Source organism: Bufo bufo, chromosome 1 (genome assembly GCF_905171765.1).
Source record: "Bufo bufo chromosome 1, aBufBuf1.1, whole genome shotgun sequence".
Lineage (NCBI taxonomy): Eukaryota > Metazoa > Chordata > Amphibia > Anura > Bufonidae > Bufo > Bufo bufo.
The window spans coordinates 204,037,260-204,054,593 of record NC_053389.1 but is presented as its reverse complement, the minus strand read 5'-3'; the positions used below and the strand labels follow the sequence as shown (position 1 = coordinate 204,054,593).

General features: G+C 39.4%; 1 protein-coding gene across 1 annotated transcript in view; it reads right to left on the bottom strand.

The window, feature by feature from the left end:
• Positions 1 to 17,334, bottom strand: part of LOC121002823 (carbonic anhydrase-related protein 10-like) — a 514,536-nt gene that overhangs the window by 83,901 nt on the left and 413,301 nt on the right. The window contains exon 6 of the mRNA XM_040434419.1: positions 13,114 to 13,186. Within this exon, the coding sequence (XP_040290353.1) occupies positions 13,114 to 13,186 (73 nt within the window). The remainder of the gene's footprint in view (positions 1 to 13,113; positions 13,187 to 17,334) is intronic.

Genomic DNA, 17,334 nt, shown 5'->3' with positions numbered 1-17,334 from the left:
CTGCTTGGCAAGTGCCTGGCTAGCGAGCCAGTGCACAGGTGCGATAAATCGGACTCAAGTCCAGCGTTGTCAATCCAAGGGGAGGGGGGCATGTTTTTAAAACTGGAGGTGTCTGCAGTGTAGTGAGCGGTTCTCAAACTGCATAAGCCAGTCTTCTGGTGCTCCAATGCCTAATTTGCATAAAAATTTAAGTGTACAATTCTCCAAAACACCTGCGCCTAAAAAAAATGCTGTTTAGGTTTTGTTTTTATGGCCTTCACTGTGCTCTAAAAATGACATGACAACCTTATTCTGCTGGTCAGTATGATTACAGAGATACCAAAATTCTATAGTTTTCTTTGCAGCACCCTTTTCTGACAGCCATAACTTTTTTATCTTTTCATATCCACACCTGAGTGAGGGCTTGTGTTTTGTGGGGTGAATTAGTTTTAATTGGTACCATTTTGGGGTATAAACGAGTGCTTAATCACATTTAGATTTTTTTTAAAGGGCAAGGTGACAAAATATTTTCTTTCTGTTATGGCATTCACCGTGCAGGAAAAATATTTTATTTTAATTTGTTCAGACATTTTCAGATGCGGCAATGTCAATCATGTTTATTTTTTTATTGTTTATTCATTTTTATATAAAAAATTGGTGAAATGGGGGTGATTAGAATTTTTCATATTTCTTTTTTCTTTTTTAAAACATTTTTAAAATATGTTTTACTGTAATTTTTTGTCCTTTCAGAGGACTTGAACATGCAATCTACAGATCTCTCATACCATAGACTATGGGATTTTCACTGGTACGCCTCGTGTACAACTTTTCAGACAACTCTCTATGACAGGCCCTGAGCTCCCTCCCTCTGTCTAACCGCTCAGATGCCACATTTGCTATTGACCTCTGCATCTGAGGGGTTAAATGACAGCTGGCACCTGCAGCATATGGATTAGGATCACCTTGTGAGCCTGCTGCATACATGCACTGCCCAACAATGAGGGACATATCCGTTGTGGATCATTAAGGTATTAATAGTTCAAAGAGTTGGGTATACAATAATTTTTTTTAGAGTTGGGACAACATGACTTCTGTTTGCACATGGTAGTTTTGATTAATCAAACCTTAAATGGGTTGTCCAGGCTACAGACATTGATGATCTATCCTGAGGAGAGATCATCGATATGAGAGCAGTGGGGATTTGACACCTGACACCCCCACTGATTGGTTATTTCAAGCAGCTGAAGTGCTAGAAACTATACAGCAAAAGGCTCAGTACACTAACTAGTGGCAGTGCCAGGGTACTGCAGCTCAGATACTGTTCAAATAAATTGGTGCCACTGGTGCCAGAAACTACACAGTTTATAAAGCCTTTTTCTTCTGTTCTATATACTATATTGCATGCCGCTCATTCTGTGTAATTGAATTAATAATTGAAAGGGGCTTGTTTAAAATAATAGTATTGAAGAGTTAAATTGGTGAAGCCAGTCCTTCTATGGAATTAGGCTTTGTTCACATTTCCGTGTCAGTGTCATGTCTGTGAAAAAAAGTGTACTCATCCATGAAGCTGTCCTTGAAGGATCCGTGGTTGGTCCGTGTGTCTGTTTTTTTTACCATTTATCATCTGTAATTCACTGACGTTGCTCAGCTGAAAATTAATTTCCAAAGAATCTCCTATTAGTCTTCAGTGAAACATGGAAGCAACATGAAAACAACACTGATGTGTGTCAGTGATTTTCACAGATCCATAGACTTCAATAGGCGTGCTTGGTCCGCATCACAGATCAAAGTAGTGCATGTCCGCGTAATTTTTTTTACTGACCCACGGTCAGTAAAAAAATACTGAAATGTGAACAGACACATTTAAATCTATTTTTTACGTGTGTTTTCCGTGGAAAATGCAGATAGCACACGTCAGTGAAAACGGATATGTGAACGAGGTCTAATAGGTGTCAATTTTGACCCTTATTTAAGGTAGGAGGAAGGCAAATGTTATACATGTTGATTGTAGTGAATTTCCTTCTGGAATACTGAGAAACATTGGGTCGTTTCAGACATTGTTCTAAAGAGGAACATAATTTGATTAAAAAGTTCATTGGAAAGGGAAAAACCTAGGGAAGTGCAGCAAATTATAGGCTGCTCAGCTAAAATGAGCTGAAATGCATTGAAGTTGCAACTAAAACCTGAAAGACGCAGAAGGAAGCGAGGAACTACTGCTCAAATGAATCGAAGAATAGTCAAAATGGCAAAGGCTCAGCCAATGATCACCTCCAGAAAGATCAAAGATCTGAAGTTGCCAGTAAGCACTGCTACAATCAGAAGGTGATTAAGAGAATCCAAGTCACTAGAAAGAACTCCTCATAATGTTCTGTAGTTAAAAAAATACATTGACTGCCCCAAAGAGAAATGGCACCAAATATTGTGAACTGATGAAAATGTTCTTTTTGGGTCTAGGGGCTACAGAATGTCAGACGACTCCCGAGCACTGAGTTCAAGCCATAGTACACTGTGAAGACAGTAGACCACGGTGGTGCAAAAATCATGATATGGGAATGTTTCTCATACTATAGTGTTGGGCCTATTTATCGAATACGAGTGATTATGGATCAGTTTGATTATGTCAAAATACTTGAGGAGATCATGTTGTTCTATGCCAAAGAAGAAATGACCTTGAAATGGGTGTTTCAAAACGATAATGACCCAAAACACAAAAGTAAGCAGACAATATCTTGGTTACAGTCAAACAGGATTGAGATAATCGAGTGGTCAGCCTGACCTCAATCCCAAGAACTTGAAGGGTGACAAAAAAATGCAGTATATGAGGCAAAACACAAAAAATGCAGAAATGTTTAATGTAGTCCAATTGTCCTGAACTTAAATACCTGTTCAAAGGGTCCAGAAGTTGGTCAATTCCATGCAACACAGATGTCAAGCAGTGTAGTACTCATGCCACTAAATGTTATTTCAGTAATTAAAGGTAAGTGAAATATTAAACATTTCTTTACGTTTATACATTCAATTTTGAGTTTTTAAACAAACATGCTGGCACTGCTACTATATCTTAGAATTATTTTCTTTACTTTATGTAAGAGGTTGTATATGGTATATCAGAGTGGAGATGGGGGAAATCATCCAAGGAGGGCAGCTCACATAGGTTGCAGACAAGGAGCAAAGCACACACAGGATAGATTGCAGGGTAGAATCAATGTAGAAGTGCCTAGGGAAAGCAGAACACTTCCAGCAAACTCTGCAGGAGTAGAGGAATCACAAACTCCTCAGCATGGATGATTATATCAATAGAAGAAACCCTTTCTATGCCGCAGTCAGCGCTGAGGGTTTGGGGGATTGCACAGGCATAGGGACCTGCCTTCTACGGAAGCCTAGGAGATTCAGCTCCAGGCTGAATGCATTAAAATACAGATGTATTGTAATGCATTGCAGAGGGGATCAGACCCCCAAAAGTTGAAGCACCAGAGTGCGACAGTAATAAAGTAAATAAAAAGTAAAAAAGTAAAAAAAAAGGTTTTTAATAATAAAATATAAAGTTTCAAGTAAAAAACAAACGCCCCTTTCCCTTGATTTTATAATAAACATATAAAAAAAACATATTAGGTTTCGCCGCATCCGTAACGAACAGCTCTATAAATATATCACATAATCTACCCCATCAGATAAACACCGTAAAAAATAAATAAAACAATGACAAAAAAAATAAAAAAAATTGTCACCTTACACCACAAATAGTGCAACACCAAGTGATCAAAAAGGTGTATGCCTCCCAATATTGTAACAATCAAACCGTCATCTCAACCTGCAAAAAATGAGCCCCTACATAAGACAATGTAAAACTATGGCTCGCAGAGTATGGAGACACTAAAATAGGATTTTTTTTGTTTCAAAAATGTTTTTATTGTGTAAAACTTTAATAAATGTAAAAAGTATACATATTAGGTATTGCCATGTTCATAATGATCTGCTCTATACAAATATTACATGACCTAACCCGTCAGATGAACACCGTAAAAATAAAAAATAAAAACTGTGCCCAAAAAGCCATTTTTTGTCACTTTACATCCCAAAAAGTATAATACCAAGCAATCAAAAAGTCATATGCACCCCAAAATAGCACCAATCAAACCGTCACCTCATCCCACAAAAAATGAGCCCCTACATAAGACAATCGTCTAAAAATTCAAAAAATAAAAACTATGGCTGGAATATGGGGGCACTAAAACATAAATTTTTGTTTCAAAATGCTTTTATAGTGTAAAACTTAAATAAATTTAAAAAAGTATACATATTGGGTATTTCCACGTCTGTAACGACCTGCTCTATAAAAATATCACATGACCTAACCCCTCAGGTGAACACAGTAAAAATAATAATAAACTGTACCAAAGCAACCAATTTTTTGGTCACCTTGCCCCATAAAGTGTAATATTGAATGATCAAAAAAATCATATGTACCCAAATATGGTACTAATAAAAACTAGAGGTGGGACGACGAATCCGTCGAATCTTGCTGGATTCGAAGGATTCGTGGACTCGAATCCCGACCTCATTTGCAAAATTCGAAGAATCCTGGGACAGCGATACAGATGCCTTGTCTGTGCTGAAGCAGGAGAGGGAGATGAGTGTCTACTGGGACTCTAACAGGCGACTTTCAGTATCAGAGGCAAGGCACTTACCCACACAGCTATAAGAGCTGCATAGCTACTGACTGAAAAAATATGAGACTTCTACTGTAGACTCTGTTATCTGTTATAGCCAGTGTACATCTATATACACACATGACAGCTGCCCCAACACACTCAGCTCTGATATATCTTTATATGACAGCTGCCCCAGCACACTCAGCTCTGCTATATCTCTATATGACAGCTGCCCCAGCACACTCAGCTCTGCTATATCTCTATATATGATAGCTTCCCCAGCACACCCAGCTCTGCTACATCTATACACATGTCAGCTGCCCCAGCACACTCAGCTCTACTATATCTCTATATATGACAGCTACCCCAGCACACTCAGATCTGCTGTATCTCTATATATGATAGCTGCCCCAGCACACCCAGCTCTGCTACATCTATACACATGACAGCTGCCCCAGCACACTCAGCTATGCTACATCTATACACATGACAGCTTCCCCTGCACACTCAGCTCTGCTATATTTCTATATATGACAGCTGCATCAGCACACTCAGCTCTGCTACATCTATACACATGACAGCTGCCCCTGCACACTCAGCTCTGCTATATCTATATATCTGTAAGTATCACTATACAGTAGATAGATATATAGAGATATAGCACAGCTGAGTGTGCTGGGGCAGCTGTCATATATAAAGATATTACGTGAAGAGAAGGGAGAAAAAAGATTTGCGGCACTCACCGGAGTTGAAATAATGTTGCAGCTTTATTTTGAAACTTCGTAAGAAGGAAGTGCAAGTAGGATCCAGGGGCGGACACACTGTAGCAAAAGGAGCGGCGACGGCCGTTTCGCGCACGGGATCGCGCTTCCTATATGACAGCTGCCCCAGCACAATCAAGCCTGCTACATCTATACACATGACAGCTGCCCCTGCACACTCAGCTCTGCTATATCTATATATCTGTAAGTATCACTATACAGTAGATAGATATATAAAGATATTACAGAGCTGAGTGTGCTGGGGCAGCTGTCATGTGTATAGATGTAGCAGAGCTGAGTGTGCTTGGGTAGCTGTTATGTGTATAGATGTAGCAGAGCTGGGTGTGCTGGGGCAGCTATCATATATAGCGATATATCAGAGCTGAGTGTGATGGTGCAGCTGTCATGTGTATAGATGTAGCAGAGCTGGGTATGCTGGGGCAGCTGTTATGTGTATAGATGTAGCAGTGCTGAGTGGTCTGGGGCAGCTGTGATATAAAGATATAGCAGAGCTGAGTGTGCTGGGGCAGCTGTCGTGTATAGATGTACACTGGCTATCAAAGCTATAACAGAGTCTACAGTAGAAGTCTCATATTTTTTCAGGCAAAGACTATGTGGCTCTTATAGCTGTGTGGGTAAGTGGCTTGCCTCTAATGCAGAAGGTTGTGGGTTCGAGTCCCAGCAGAAACTTTTCTGAAATACACAAGCACTGCCCCAGCACACATACAGCGCGGGACACAGGCCGGAAGAGGCTGCATCGCATCGCTGACATGGAGGTAAGTAGAAGTGTTTTTTTAAATATCGGACTGTTACTGCCACATGGGGTGGGGGGGGCAGGAGGCACTTGATACTGGCACATGGGGGGGTGAGGGGGGTGGGAAGGAGAGAGGCACTTGATACTGGCACATTAGGAGAGGGGAGATGGCACTATGATACTGGCACATTGGGGGGGAGATGGCACTATGATACTGGCACATTGGGGGGGAGATGGCACTATGATACTGGCACATTGGGGGGAGATGGCACTATGATACTGGCCCATGGGGGGTTTGGCACTATGATACTGGCACATGGGGTGGGAAGGAGAGAGGCACTTGATACTGGCAAATTAGGGGGGAGATGACACTATGATACTGGCACATTGGGGGGGAGATGGCACTATGATACTGGCACATTGGGGGGGGAGATGGCACTATAATACTGGCACATTGCGGTGAGATGGCACTATGATACTGGCACATGGGGGGTTTGGCACTATGATACTGGCACATGGGGTGGGAAGGTGAGAGGCACTTGATATTGGCACATTGGGGGGGGGATGGCACTATGATACTGGCACATGGGGGGAAAGAGAGAGGCACTTGATATTGTCACTTTGGGGGGGGCGAGATGGCACTATGATACTGGGACATAGGGGGGAAGGAGAGAGGCATTTGATACTGGCACATGGGGGGGTTTGGCACTTGATACTGGCACATGGGGGGGCATCTATGGGGACACTTACTGGCACATTATTGGGGGGCATTACGGGGTCCCTTTTTACTGGCACATTATTGGGGGACACTATGGGGGCATCTACTGAGGCCACAAAGAAGGGGTATTTTATATGGGGGGGCTCTGTGTGGTACTAGTATTATCAGGGGGTTTATCTGTTTCTGCAGTATTGTATTGGGGAGCACAGCGGCACAGTATTGTGGTAGGTTGATTTGTCCAAAAGATGCGAGAATGATGGAAAAGTAGTAGACTAAGATAATTTTTTTTGTCAAACTGCAGAGACAAAAAATGGCTGAAAACTGGAGGTCTGATCTGAAGGTCTGAAAGGAGAAGATGAGGAAAGAGAACATCTACGTCAAAGAGACATCACTGGATGTAAGAGGTATGTACGCTGTATTACCCTGTATTTCCAATTTTTTTCAAATCCAAATCCGAATACTTTGTTAAAAAAGTAAGGACTCTTTATTTTTTCATATTAAAAGAATATTGCGTTTTGATCACTTTGTTTCTTACACCGTTCACACAATTCTTATGTACAGGATTCGTAGGATTCAAAATTCGAAAGATTCGAGAGATTCCAGAACCTTTTCAGATACGGATTCGGATTCTAAAAAAATTGGATTCGTCCCACCTCTAAAAAAACTTCAACTCTTCCCAAAAAAACAGAGCCCCTGCACAATACGATTGGCAGAAAAATAAAAAATATATGGCTTTCAGAAAATGGAGACATAGAACATAATTAAAAATAAAAAAAAATGCTTTATTATGTAAAACTGAAACAAACAAAAAAGAGTAGACATATTTGATATTTTCGCATTTGTAACAACCTGCTCTATAAAAATAGCACGTGATCTAATCTGTCAGATGAACACTGTAAAAAACAAAAAGTAAAAACTATGCCAGAACAGCCATTTTGTTGTTACCTTGCCTCACAAAAAGCATAGTATAGAGCAATCAAAAATCATATATACTCCAAATTAGTATCAATAAAAATGCTTTTACTACTAAAATAAAATAATATTAATCCCATATGGCAAATGGTGTAAAGGGAAAAAAAAGAAAAAGCTGTCAATTCGACATTTTTTGTCACTTCAACTCCCCCAATTTTTTTTTATAAAAAGTGATCAAAAATCTACACACACTTCAAAATCATTGAAAAGTACAGATCACCCCACAAAGAACGAACCCTCTCAGAGCTCCATATGCATAACTACAAAAAAGTTATCTGGGTCAGAATATGGTGATGAAAAAAATTTTTTTTGAAAGGTTTTTATATTTTTTCAGTGTTAAAATGCAAGAAAAGCTATACAAATGTGGTATTGTTATAATTCTACTGACTTAGAGAATAAATGTATACATTTTTCCATAGAATATAGTTATTTTTTTCCAATTCCACCCCATTTGGAACTTCCCCCCCCCTTTCAGCTACATTGTATACCACCGTAAATGGTGCATTAGAAAGTACAACTTGTCCTGCAAAAAATATGCCCTCAGAAGGCTATGTGAACGGAAAAATAAAAAAGTTAGGACTCTGGGAAGGTGGTGAGTAAAAAAAAAAAAAAACGCTTAAAATTTTAAATTGCCCGATCCTCTAAGGGTTAAACAGAACTGTGGTGAATTGCATAAACATGGATTATAGAGTGCATCTTTTCTTCACTTTGTTGCACTGCATTGGAACATACCTGACTCTGAGGAGCAATAACTGTACCCATTGATCTTCAGATACTGCCAGGCTTGTAGGCTCAGTATCAAGCAATGCACTTTCAAGTATGCTTTTAGCACATATGCTTCTTGACATATTTTGATTTAATGACATCAATGTTTTGTCTTATATACTACTCAAGATCACCCCTTCTGTCTAATGAAAATATTGCCTTGCGGTTCATACTGAGGTACAAAAATATGGAGCCAGGGGGTGTATGACAGTTAACGTTTTCTCACTTCAATATATATTCATAAGAGATGAATGAATTGATTCTAAACAAACTGGATTTCTCACATACAGTATTTCACAAACATTCTTCTTCCAAACGAACCCGAAGTTTTGGCAATTCACTTTAGAAGAATCACGTAAAAAATGGCGCCTGCCGATTTAAATTTTAAATTCAATACACCAGTAAGGGAAACAGGGTTGAGAGAATAAAGACAGAGGATCACAACAACCCAGCTGGGGCCCCGGTTGACGGGCTTGCCCACAGTGCTTTGCAGTCAGCCTGACAGCCAATCAGGAGGGAGGATATTGGCTGTCCTATCCCGCTCTATATTAGCTCTCAAGCATAGACCATATTGTGAGCCCAACCACTGATATGACAGGATGTGTCTGTCCTATCTGCAATAGACATACAAGAAGACTTGTAGGGTCTTGTAGGGACGGTGTAAGAATTGTGAAGAATATATATTTAGTTTAGTAGATTGTATTACTAGGTAGAAAATAAGGTTTTATCATTAGGGAGAGCACAGAGGCAGCTAGCGTGCTTGGTGTCTTACAATTAGGCCTGCTGGAGCTGTTCATAGCTTCATCTGTTGCACTGCACAAGATAAGACTCATGAGTTTGTGAAGAGACAGTACTCTCTTCTTCTGTGGATGAGCCAGCCTTTGTTCAAAAATCGGTTGCAAAGCTTCATATGTGTTTTACAGGCATAGTTTTTAGCATCACCAGCAGTTTATAATATAAACTGCACAATTGCTCCTTTTTCTTTCCAAAACCATTTGCATGTATAGTTTGGTCGCAGCCAGGGGACGTCAAATTTAATTGCGAATATCGGCACTTCGAGAATTCGCAAATATTTAGAATATATTGATATATATTCGTAATTTCGAATATTCTAGATATTTTTTTCATCAGTAACCTCCCTTCTTGCTTGTAGGCCAATGAGAAGGCTGCAATGTCTCTGTCTGAGCTGAGCAACATCCCTAGCAACCAATAGGAAAGTTGCCTATACCCCTTACTATATAAGAACATCCCCATCAGACATTTTCTGCAGTTTTTTCTGTTCTGAGAGAGACAGCAGTGTCATTGCTGTGCTCTGTGCTTTCCACACTACAGTAGATAGATAGTTATATATATATATATATATATATAATACAGATAGTCAGTGTAGGCTATATCCTGATATAGTGTAGCTGTTGCAGTGCAGTGCGTTAGGCAGTGTGATAGGTTCTGCTGTCCATACACACAGGCAGACCTGCTAAAATATGAAGTTTTGCACATATTGTGCCAAAATATTTGCATCATTAGTGCCGATTAGCGAAATCGCAAATATATTGGAGCACTCTAACTGCATATAAAGCTATTGTGATGTTCTTCCGTGCCAACCATTTTCTCTAGTCTCAGGACACTTCTAGCAGCTTGGAAAATGTAGCAAAAGTGACCCACACCTGTATTTCGTGCGCATTACGCAAATATTACATTGCCAATTTTTCGCAATCAAGGAAATAATCTCGAATTCTTGAATTCGCGAATATATGAGGAATATTTGCCCAAATATTAGTGAAATATCGCAAATTCGAATATGGCTGCTGCTGCTCATCACTAGTCATGATGGAACATACCACAGTCTGATAAAAGTGGCAGAGAGGGTGAGGATTATGATGAGGATTATGATGAGGATTGTGTGTTGGACAGGACCTGCAAACTGGATCGGGGTGTTGAGGAGGAGGGGAAAAAGTTAAGTTAAAAAAGTTTTTAAAAAAAGTTACAGGGCCTGATCTGGTTCTATAGTGGAAACCTTGGGAACTGGTGATGCCGCCGATATCATTAGCGCAGACAAAAAATGCCATAAGCGCAGACAAAACATGTGCCAGACCTAGGTCAGGCTCAGCTGCTGGTAGTTCTGTTGGGTATATGGAAATTGCTTCAGAAAAAAAACAATGACTGCAGAAAAAAACACTGCAGTGTGCAAGATCTACAGGATGAAATTTGTGGCCATTCAAACCCAAATATAACCACCATATCTCTATTGCAGCACATGAGGGGACATCTCCCGATACAGTGAGAAAATAGAACTGACAAGCAATTGGAATAGGACTGCCCTCTTTGTCCTTGTCTTCTTGGTGGCAGCGTAGATTTTGATAGATTGATTTATTGGTTCCCTGTTGCTTTCAAACAGGCACTAGTACAGCCATTTTATGAAAATCATACATTTTTTATATGCTGTGTAAGGGCTTCTCTTTAGGGGAATAATTTGGCATTATCATTGGTTTTGTTTTGGGGTACAAACAACTTTTTGATCACTTTTTATTTTGCTTTTTGGGAAAAGGAATAAAGAAAAGGCAGTAATACTGCCATTGCTTTTTGGGTACACCATGCACAATTTATATAGTTTTTTTTTTGTTTTGTTACTTTTATATGATAAAAGCATTTTAAAAATCATGTTTTTGTGTTGCCATTTTCTGAAAGCCATATTTTTATGGCTACTATCGTATGTGAGGGTTTGTTTTTTTATCGGATGAGGTGACATTTTCATTGGTCATGATATTTTTTGGTAGGCGAGGTGACCAAAAAAGGCTGTTGGCATATAATTTCTTTTTATGGCATTCACTTGACGGGGTAGATCATTTGATATTTTTATAAGGGTCCATTCACACAACCGTATGAATGGGTCCGCATCCATTCTGCAATTTTGTGGAACGGTTGTGGACCCATTCATTTCAATAGGGTCGTTGCTCCATTCCTTGGCCCCGCAAAAAAAGATAGAACATGTCCTATTCTTTCCATTTTGCAGACAAGAAAAGGCATTTCTACAATGGGCTGTCCGTTCTGTAGATTGCGGAACACACACTGGAAGCATCCATGTTTTTAGGATCTGCAATTTGAGGACCACAAAACATGGCGCGATCATCTGAATGAGCCCTAAATCTGTTTGTTACAGATTCAGCGATACTAAATATGTCAAAAATGTTTTATTTTTTTTTACAATGATAAATGGCTTGATGAGGGAAATGTGCTTCTATACACTTGAAAACTATATTTTAAACACTTTTTAAAAATTTGTATTCATTTTTATTTTTTATTTTACAGTTTGTGCCACCATAATGTCATATAAGCCTTTTGGGGAACAGTTAAGATTGCTGATTTCTCCTGTAACTGGAACTGACATAGTAGCCCCCAGTTACCTGAGGACTACAGCCCCCACAGAGGTTGTACAGCGCTATACAATGCTACACAACCTCACTGCAGAGTTGATCTGCGTCTGTTAAGACCCAGCAGCATGTGCAGGCTCCAGGCCCCTGGCGGTCACGTGATCACCAGGGCCAGAACAGAAAGCTGCATTGCACTTCCTGATCTCTGTACAGAACGCTAGTTCTGCGCTATGTATAGAGCGGTAAGGAAGACAGGGACAGTGAAAAAACATCCCTGCCTTCTTTATGGGGAGCCCTGCTATCACAGTGAGCATCCTGTTCAGCGGCTACATGATTTCTGAAGAGCCAGTTTAAAACGTAGGATCAGAGATAAGTCCGGACTGCCCACAGACTATAAAAATCTTGGCGGTCAGGACTTATCTCTGATCCTACAAACTGGTTAAGCGGTAATCTTCAGTTACGTATACTGTGATGCATAATCCATGTCTCCTTACAATGAAAGGAAGCTGGAAACATATATACTTATGACTAATAATGAATGCAAATCAAAACTGACAACCTCAAAACTGATTCCAGATGAAGATTTGAGCAAGTAGCCTTTTAATCTACTCTGACGATAAGCTGCATTATACTGGGCTGCAGAATTATTAGCTGTAATCAATCCAGCTCAGCGACAGTAAAACTAGCACTTCTAGAAGCTTATAGAGCCAAACTGCAAAGTAACTGCAGATTGAACTTGAGCAGTAGAATCTGGGGTGTCTGCCAGTGAAGCTTTTTATAGATGTTATGTTCCTGTTAAGCTCTGCTAATAGTGTACGCTATGTATATTCAGTGTCTCAGCGTTCATTTCGAAAAAAAAAAAAAAATCCATATGTTATAAATTCACCCAATAGCTTTAACACTACCCCGCCATTGTGATGACTGAACATTCTCAATTATTGCACTTCCGTACACATTGTACTACCAAACCTTTCCCTAGATGTTGTTCTACAGAATTATATTATCAATCAGTTGAATGATCAGGTCAAATTTCCACTGGAGACTTGATAACATATCACACATTTCATTTTGATCATATCTCTGCTCCAACGTCTGCAAGTTAAAAGGATATTGCTTTACCCCATGGGATCTTCAGAATTCTTACTTCTAAAAGATATCCTTGTGATGGTTTCTCTGTTCAACATCCTGTTGAGAAATGGATTGGAGTTGTCCGCCACCTTCAAAGCAGGAGACCCCAGAATTAGTGTTGGTAATGCAGTGAGAATAAAACATATATTTTTTTTATCATAGTTTGCCAAATGCATTCTGATGTAAAACGTAGCTGAACTCATGCATGATTCATTATGCAAATGCAAAAATCTAGTTATAATTTATTTCTTAGCACTGCTATAATGTACTGCATGTAGTGGAAAGAAGACACAGCATTACTACAAATATCTTAATAAATATGTAAACTTTCTGAAAAAGTTAGCATCTCAAGGTTCAAGCCGTAATCTGATTAAATATATTTTACCTAAAATAAGCCTTCCTACGTCTCCTAGACTTCTTGTTTTTGCTTAGCATTAAGCAGGTACGATAAATGCTAAGAAATCTACTGCCTCACTGGAAAAAATCAGAAATTCTAATTCGTAGAATTATTTACTAGTCACGCATACATTTTATCATGTGTTGCAGAAAACAAACTCATAAAAGTCTTCAAATACAGAATTAGTTGTAAACATGTACGACTTATTGCATCCTAAGTATATATATATATATATATATATACACACAGCCATGAGAAGAACAAAGTACACCTTTTTTGGATCTTTGGATTGTGTTTTATGTATCAGGAGTCAGCAGATACTGTATGTACCTATTAAACTGGCTGACCTGTTACATGTGCACTTGGTAGCTAAGGCATCTATTTTGGTACCATGTTCAAATGTGCCCACATTGCTGAGAAAAAGGATGTTTTAATACAGTGCCTTGCAAAAGTATTCACTCCCTTGACTTTTTTTTTCGTATTTTGTTAGATTACAGCCTTAAGTTCAATGTTTTTTTAATCTGAATTTTATGTGATGTATCAGAACACATAAGTTTAAGTTGGTGAAGTGAAATAAGAAAAATATATAAATAAAACTATTGTTTACAAATAGAAAACAGAAAATTGGCATGTGCGTATGTATTGACCCCCTTTGTTAGGAAGACCATAAAAAGCTCTGGTGCAACCAATTACCTTCAGAAGTCACATAATTAGTGAAATGATGTCCACCTATGTGCAATCTAAGTGTCACATGATCTGTCATTACATATACACACCTTTTTTGAAAGGCCCCAAAGGCTGCAACACCTAAGCAAGAGGCATCACTAACAAAACACTGCCATGAAGACCAAGGAACTCTCCAAACAAGTAAGGGACAATGTTGTTGAGAAGTATAAGTCAGGGTTAGGTTATAAAAGAAAGAACATGGCACAACAGCAAACCTGCCAAGAGACGGACGCCCACCAAAACTCATGGACCAGGCAAGGAGGGCATTAATCAGAGAGGCGGCACAAAGACCTAAGGTAACCCTCGAGGAGCTGCAGAGTTCCACAGAAGAGGCTGGAGTATCTGTACATAGGACGAAAATAAGGCGTACGTTTCAGCTAAAAACAAAAAGCCACGTTGTGAGTTTGCGAAAAGGCATGTGGGAGACTCCCAAAATGTATGGAGGAAGGTGCTCTGGTCTGATGAGACTAAAATGTAACTTTTCAGCCATCAAAGAAAACGCTATGTCTGGAGCAAACCCAACACATCACCCAAAGAACACCATCCCCACAGTGAAACATGGTGGTGGCAGCATCATGCTGTGGGGATGTTTTTCAGCAGCCGGGACTGGGAAACTGGTCAGAGTTGAGGGAAAGATGGATGGTGCTAAATACAGGGATATTCTTGAGAAAAACCTGTACCACTCTTTGCGTATTCTGAGGCTAGGACGGAGGTTCACCTTCCAGCAGGAAAATGACCCCAAACACACTGCTAAAGCAACACTTGAGTGGTTTAGGGTAAACATGTAAATGTGTTGGAATGGCCTAGTCAAAGCCCAGATCTCAATCCAATAGAAAATCTGTGGTCAGACTTAAAGATTACTGTTCACAAGCTCAACCCATCCAACTTGAAGGAGCTGGAGCAGTTTTGCGAGGAGGAATGGGCAAAAATCCCAGTGGTAAGATGTGTCAAGCTCAGAGACTTATCCAAAGCGACTTGGAGCTGTGATTGCTGCAAAAGGTGGCTCTACAAAGTATTGACTTTAGGGGGGTGAATAGTTATGCACATGGACTTTTTATGTTATTTTGTCCTATTTGTTGTTTGCTTCACAATAAAAATATATATATCTTTAAAGTTGTGGGGATGTTCTGTAAATTAAATGACGCAAATCCTCAAACAATCCATGTTAATTCCAGGTTGTGAGGCACCAAAATACGAAAAAAGTCAAGGGGGGTGAATACTTTTGCAAGGCACTGTATATGCAAATGAGCCTCTAGGAGCAATGGGGGCTTTGAAGTTATACCTAGAGGCTCTGCTCTCTTTGCAATTTCCGTGCCCTCTGCACTTTGATTGACAGGGCCAGGCGTGATGATGTTTTCACTGCCTAGACCTGTCAGTCAAAATAGAAAGCTTGTGAGTAAGGCCTCTTGCACATGACCGTATGGCTTTTTCAGTATTTTGCGGTCCTCAAAAAACGGATCCGCAAAAAATACGGATGACGTCCGTGTGCAATCCATTTTTTTGCGGAACGGAACAGCTTGCCCCTGATAGAACAGTACCATTCTTGTCCGTTATGCGGACAATAATAGGACATGTTCTATCTTTAAACGGAATGGAAAAACGTACCTTCCTTTTTTTTTGCAGATCCATTGAAATGAATGGTTCCATATACGGTCCGTATACGGAACGTAAAAAACGGAACGTACACGGAAAAAAAAAAGTTTATGTGCAAGAGGCCTAAATTGCAGTTTCTCTGAGAATTGCATGGTCTGAACTCAGAGTGAATTTGCTGGGATGTCGTCATCGTCAGGTGTCTTCAATTCCACTTGTAAATATCTTTCTCACTGCAGAAGGATGGTCTTCAAATTGTTTGGAAATGGCCTTATAACCCTTCCCAGATTGATAGGCAGCAAAAAATGTGATGTTTATGTCTTTCAACCTTGAAACTGTGTTAACACACACCAGATTGCTCCTGACCAGCAAACTGCCAGAACGTCTGCTTCTATAGAGGTGGTCACACTTGCTGATGATCAATTAATCATAGACATTTGATTTGCAGTACCTGGCTTCTATTTACCCACTTAATTCCTATGGAAGAGGTAAATGTGTACTTAAAGGCAACCTGTCATGTTGAACATGGTGTCAGAGCTGCAGACAGCAGGTTATAGAGCAGCAGGAGCTGAGCAGACTGATATATAGTTTTGTGGAAAAAGATTCAGTAAAACTTGTATTACATTCATTTAAATTCCTGTTCATTCTGGGCTTTGAAGTGAAGGAGACGGTCCTATCAGTGATTGTCAGATATCGCTGTATACACAGTCAATAACTAATAGGACCAGCTCCTTGTCTTCAAAGACCAGAATGAGTAGGAATCTAAATGCATGAAATACAACTTATACTGTATCTCTTCCTTTAAAACTATATATCAGTCCGCACAGCTCCTCCTGCTCTATAACATGCTGCCTGCAGATTACATAGCATTTTTATGGTTATGGGTTCTGTTTAACCCTTTCAGTGACAGGCCACTTTTCACCTTAAATCCCAGGCCGACTTTTGCAAATCTGACATGTGTCACTTTATGTGGTAATAATTTTGGAACGCTTTTACTTATCCAAGCCATTCTGAGATTGTTTTCTCGTGACACAATGTACTTCATGACAATGGTGAATTTGAGTCACCTTCATAAAAATGTACCAAAAATGTGGAAAAATTCACAATTTTCTAAATTTGAATTTCTCTACTTTTAAGACAAATAGTAAAACCTCATAAAATGGTTATCGATCAACATTCCCCATATGTCTGCTTTATGTTGGCATCATTTTGTAAATGTCATTTAATTTTTTTAGGACGTTAGAAGACTTAGTTATAAAGTGATTTTGAGGGCTTACGTAATGGAAACCACCTATAAATGACCCCATTTTAGAAACTACACCCCTCAAATTATTCAAAACTGATGTTACAAACTTTGTTAACCCTTGAGGTGTTCTACAAGAATAAAAGGAAAATGGAGGTGAAATTTCAAAATTTCACTTTTTTGTTAGATTTTTTATGTTAATCAATTTTTTCTTGCAACACAGCAAAGGTTAACAGCAAAATAAACCTCCATATACATTACTCTGATTCAGAAGTATACAG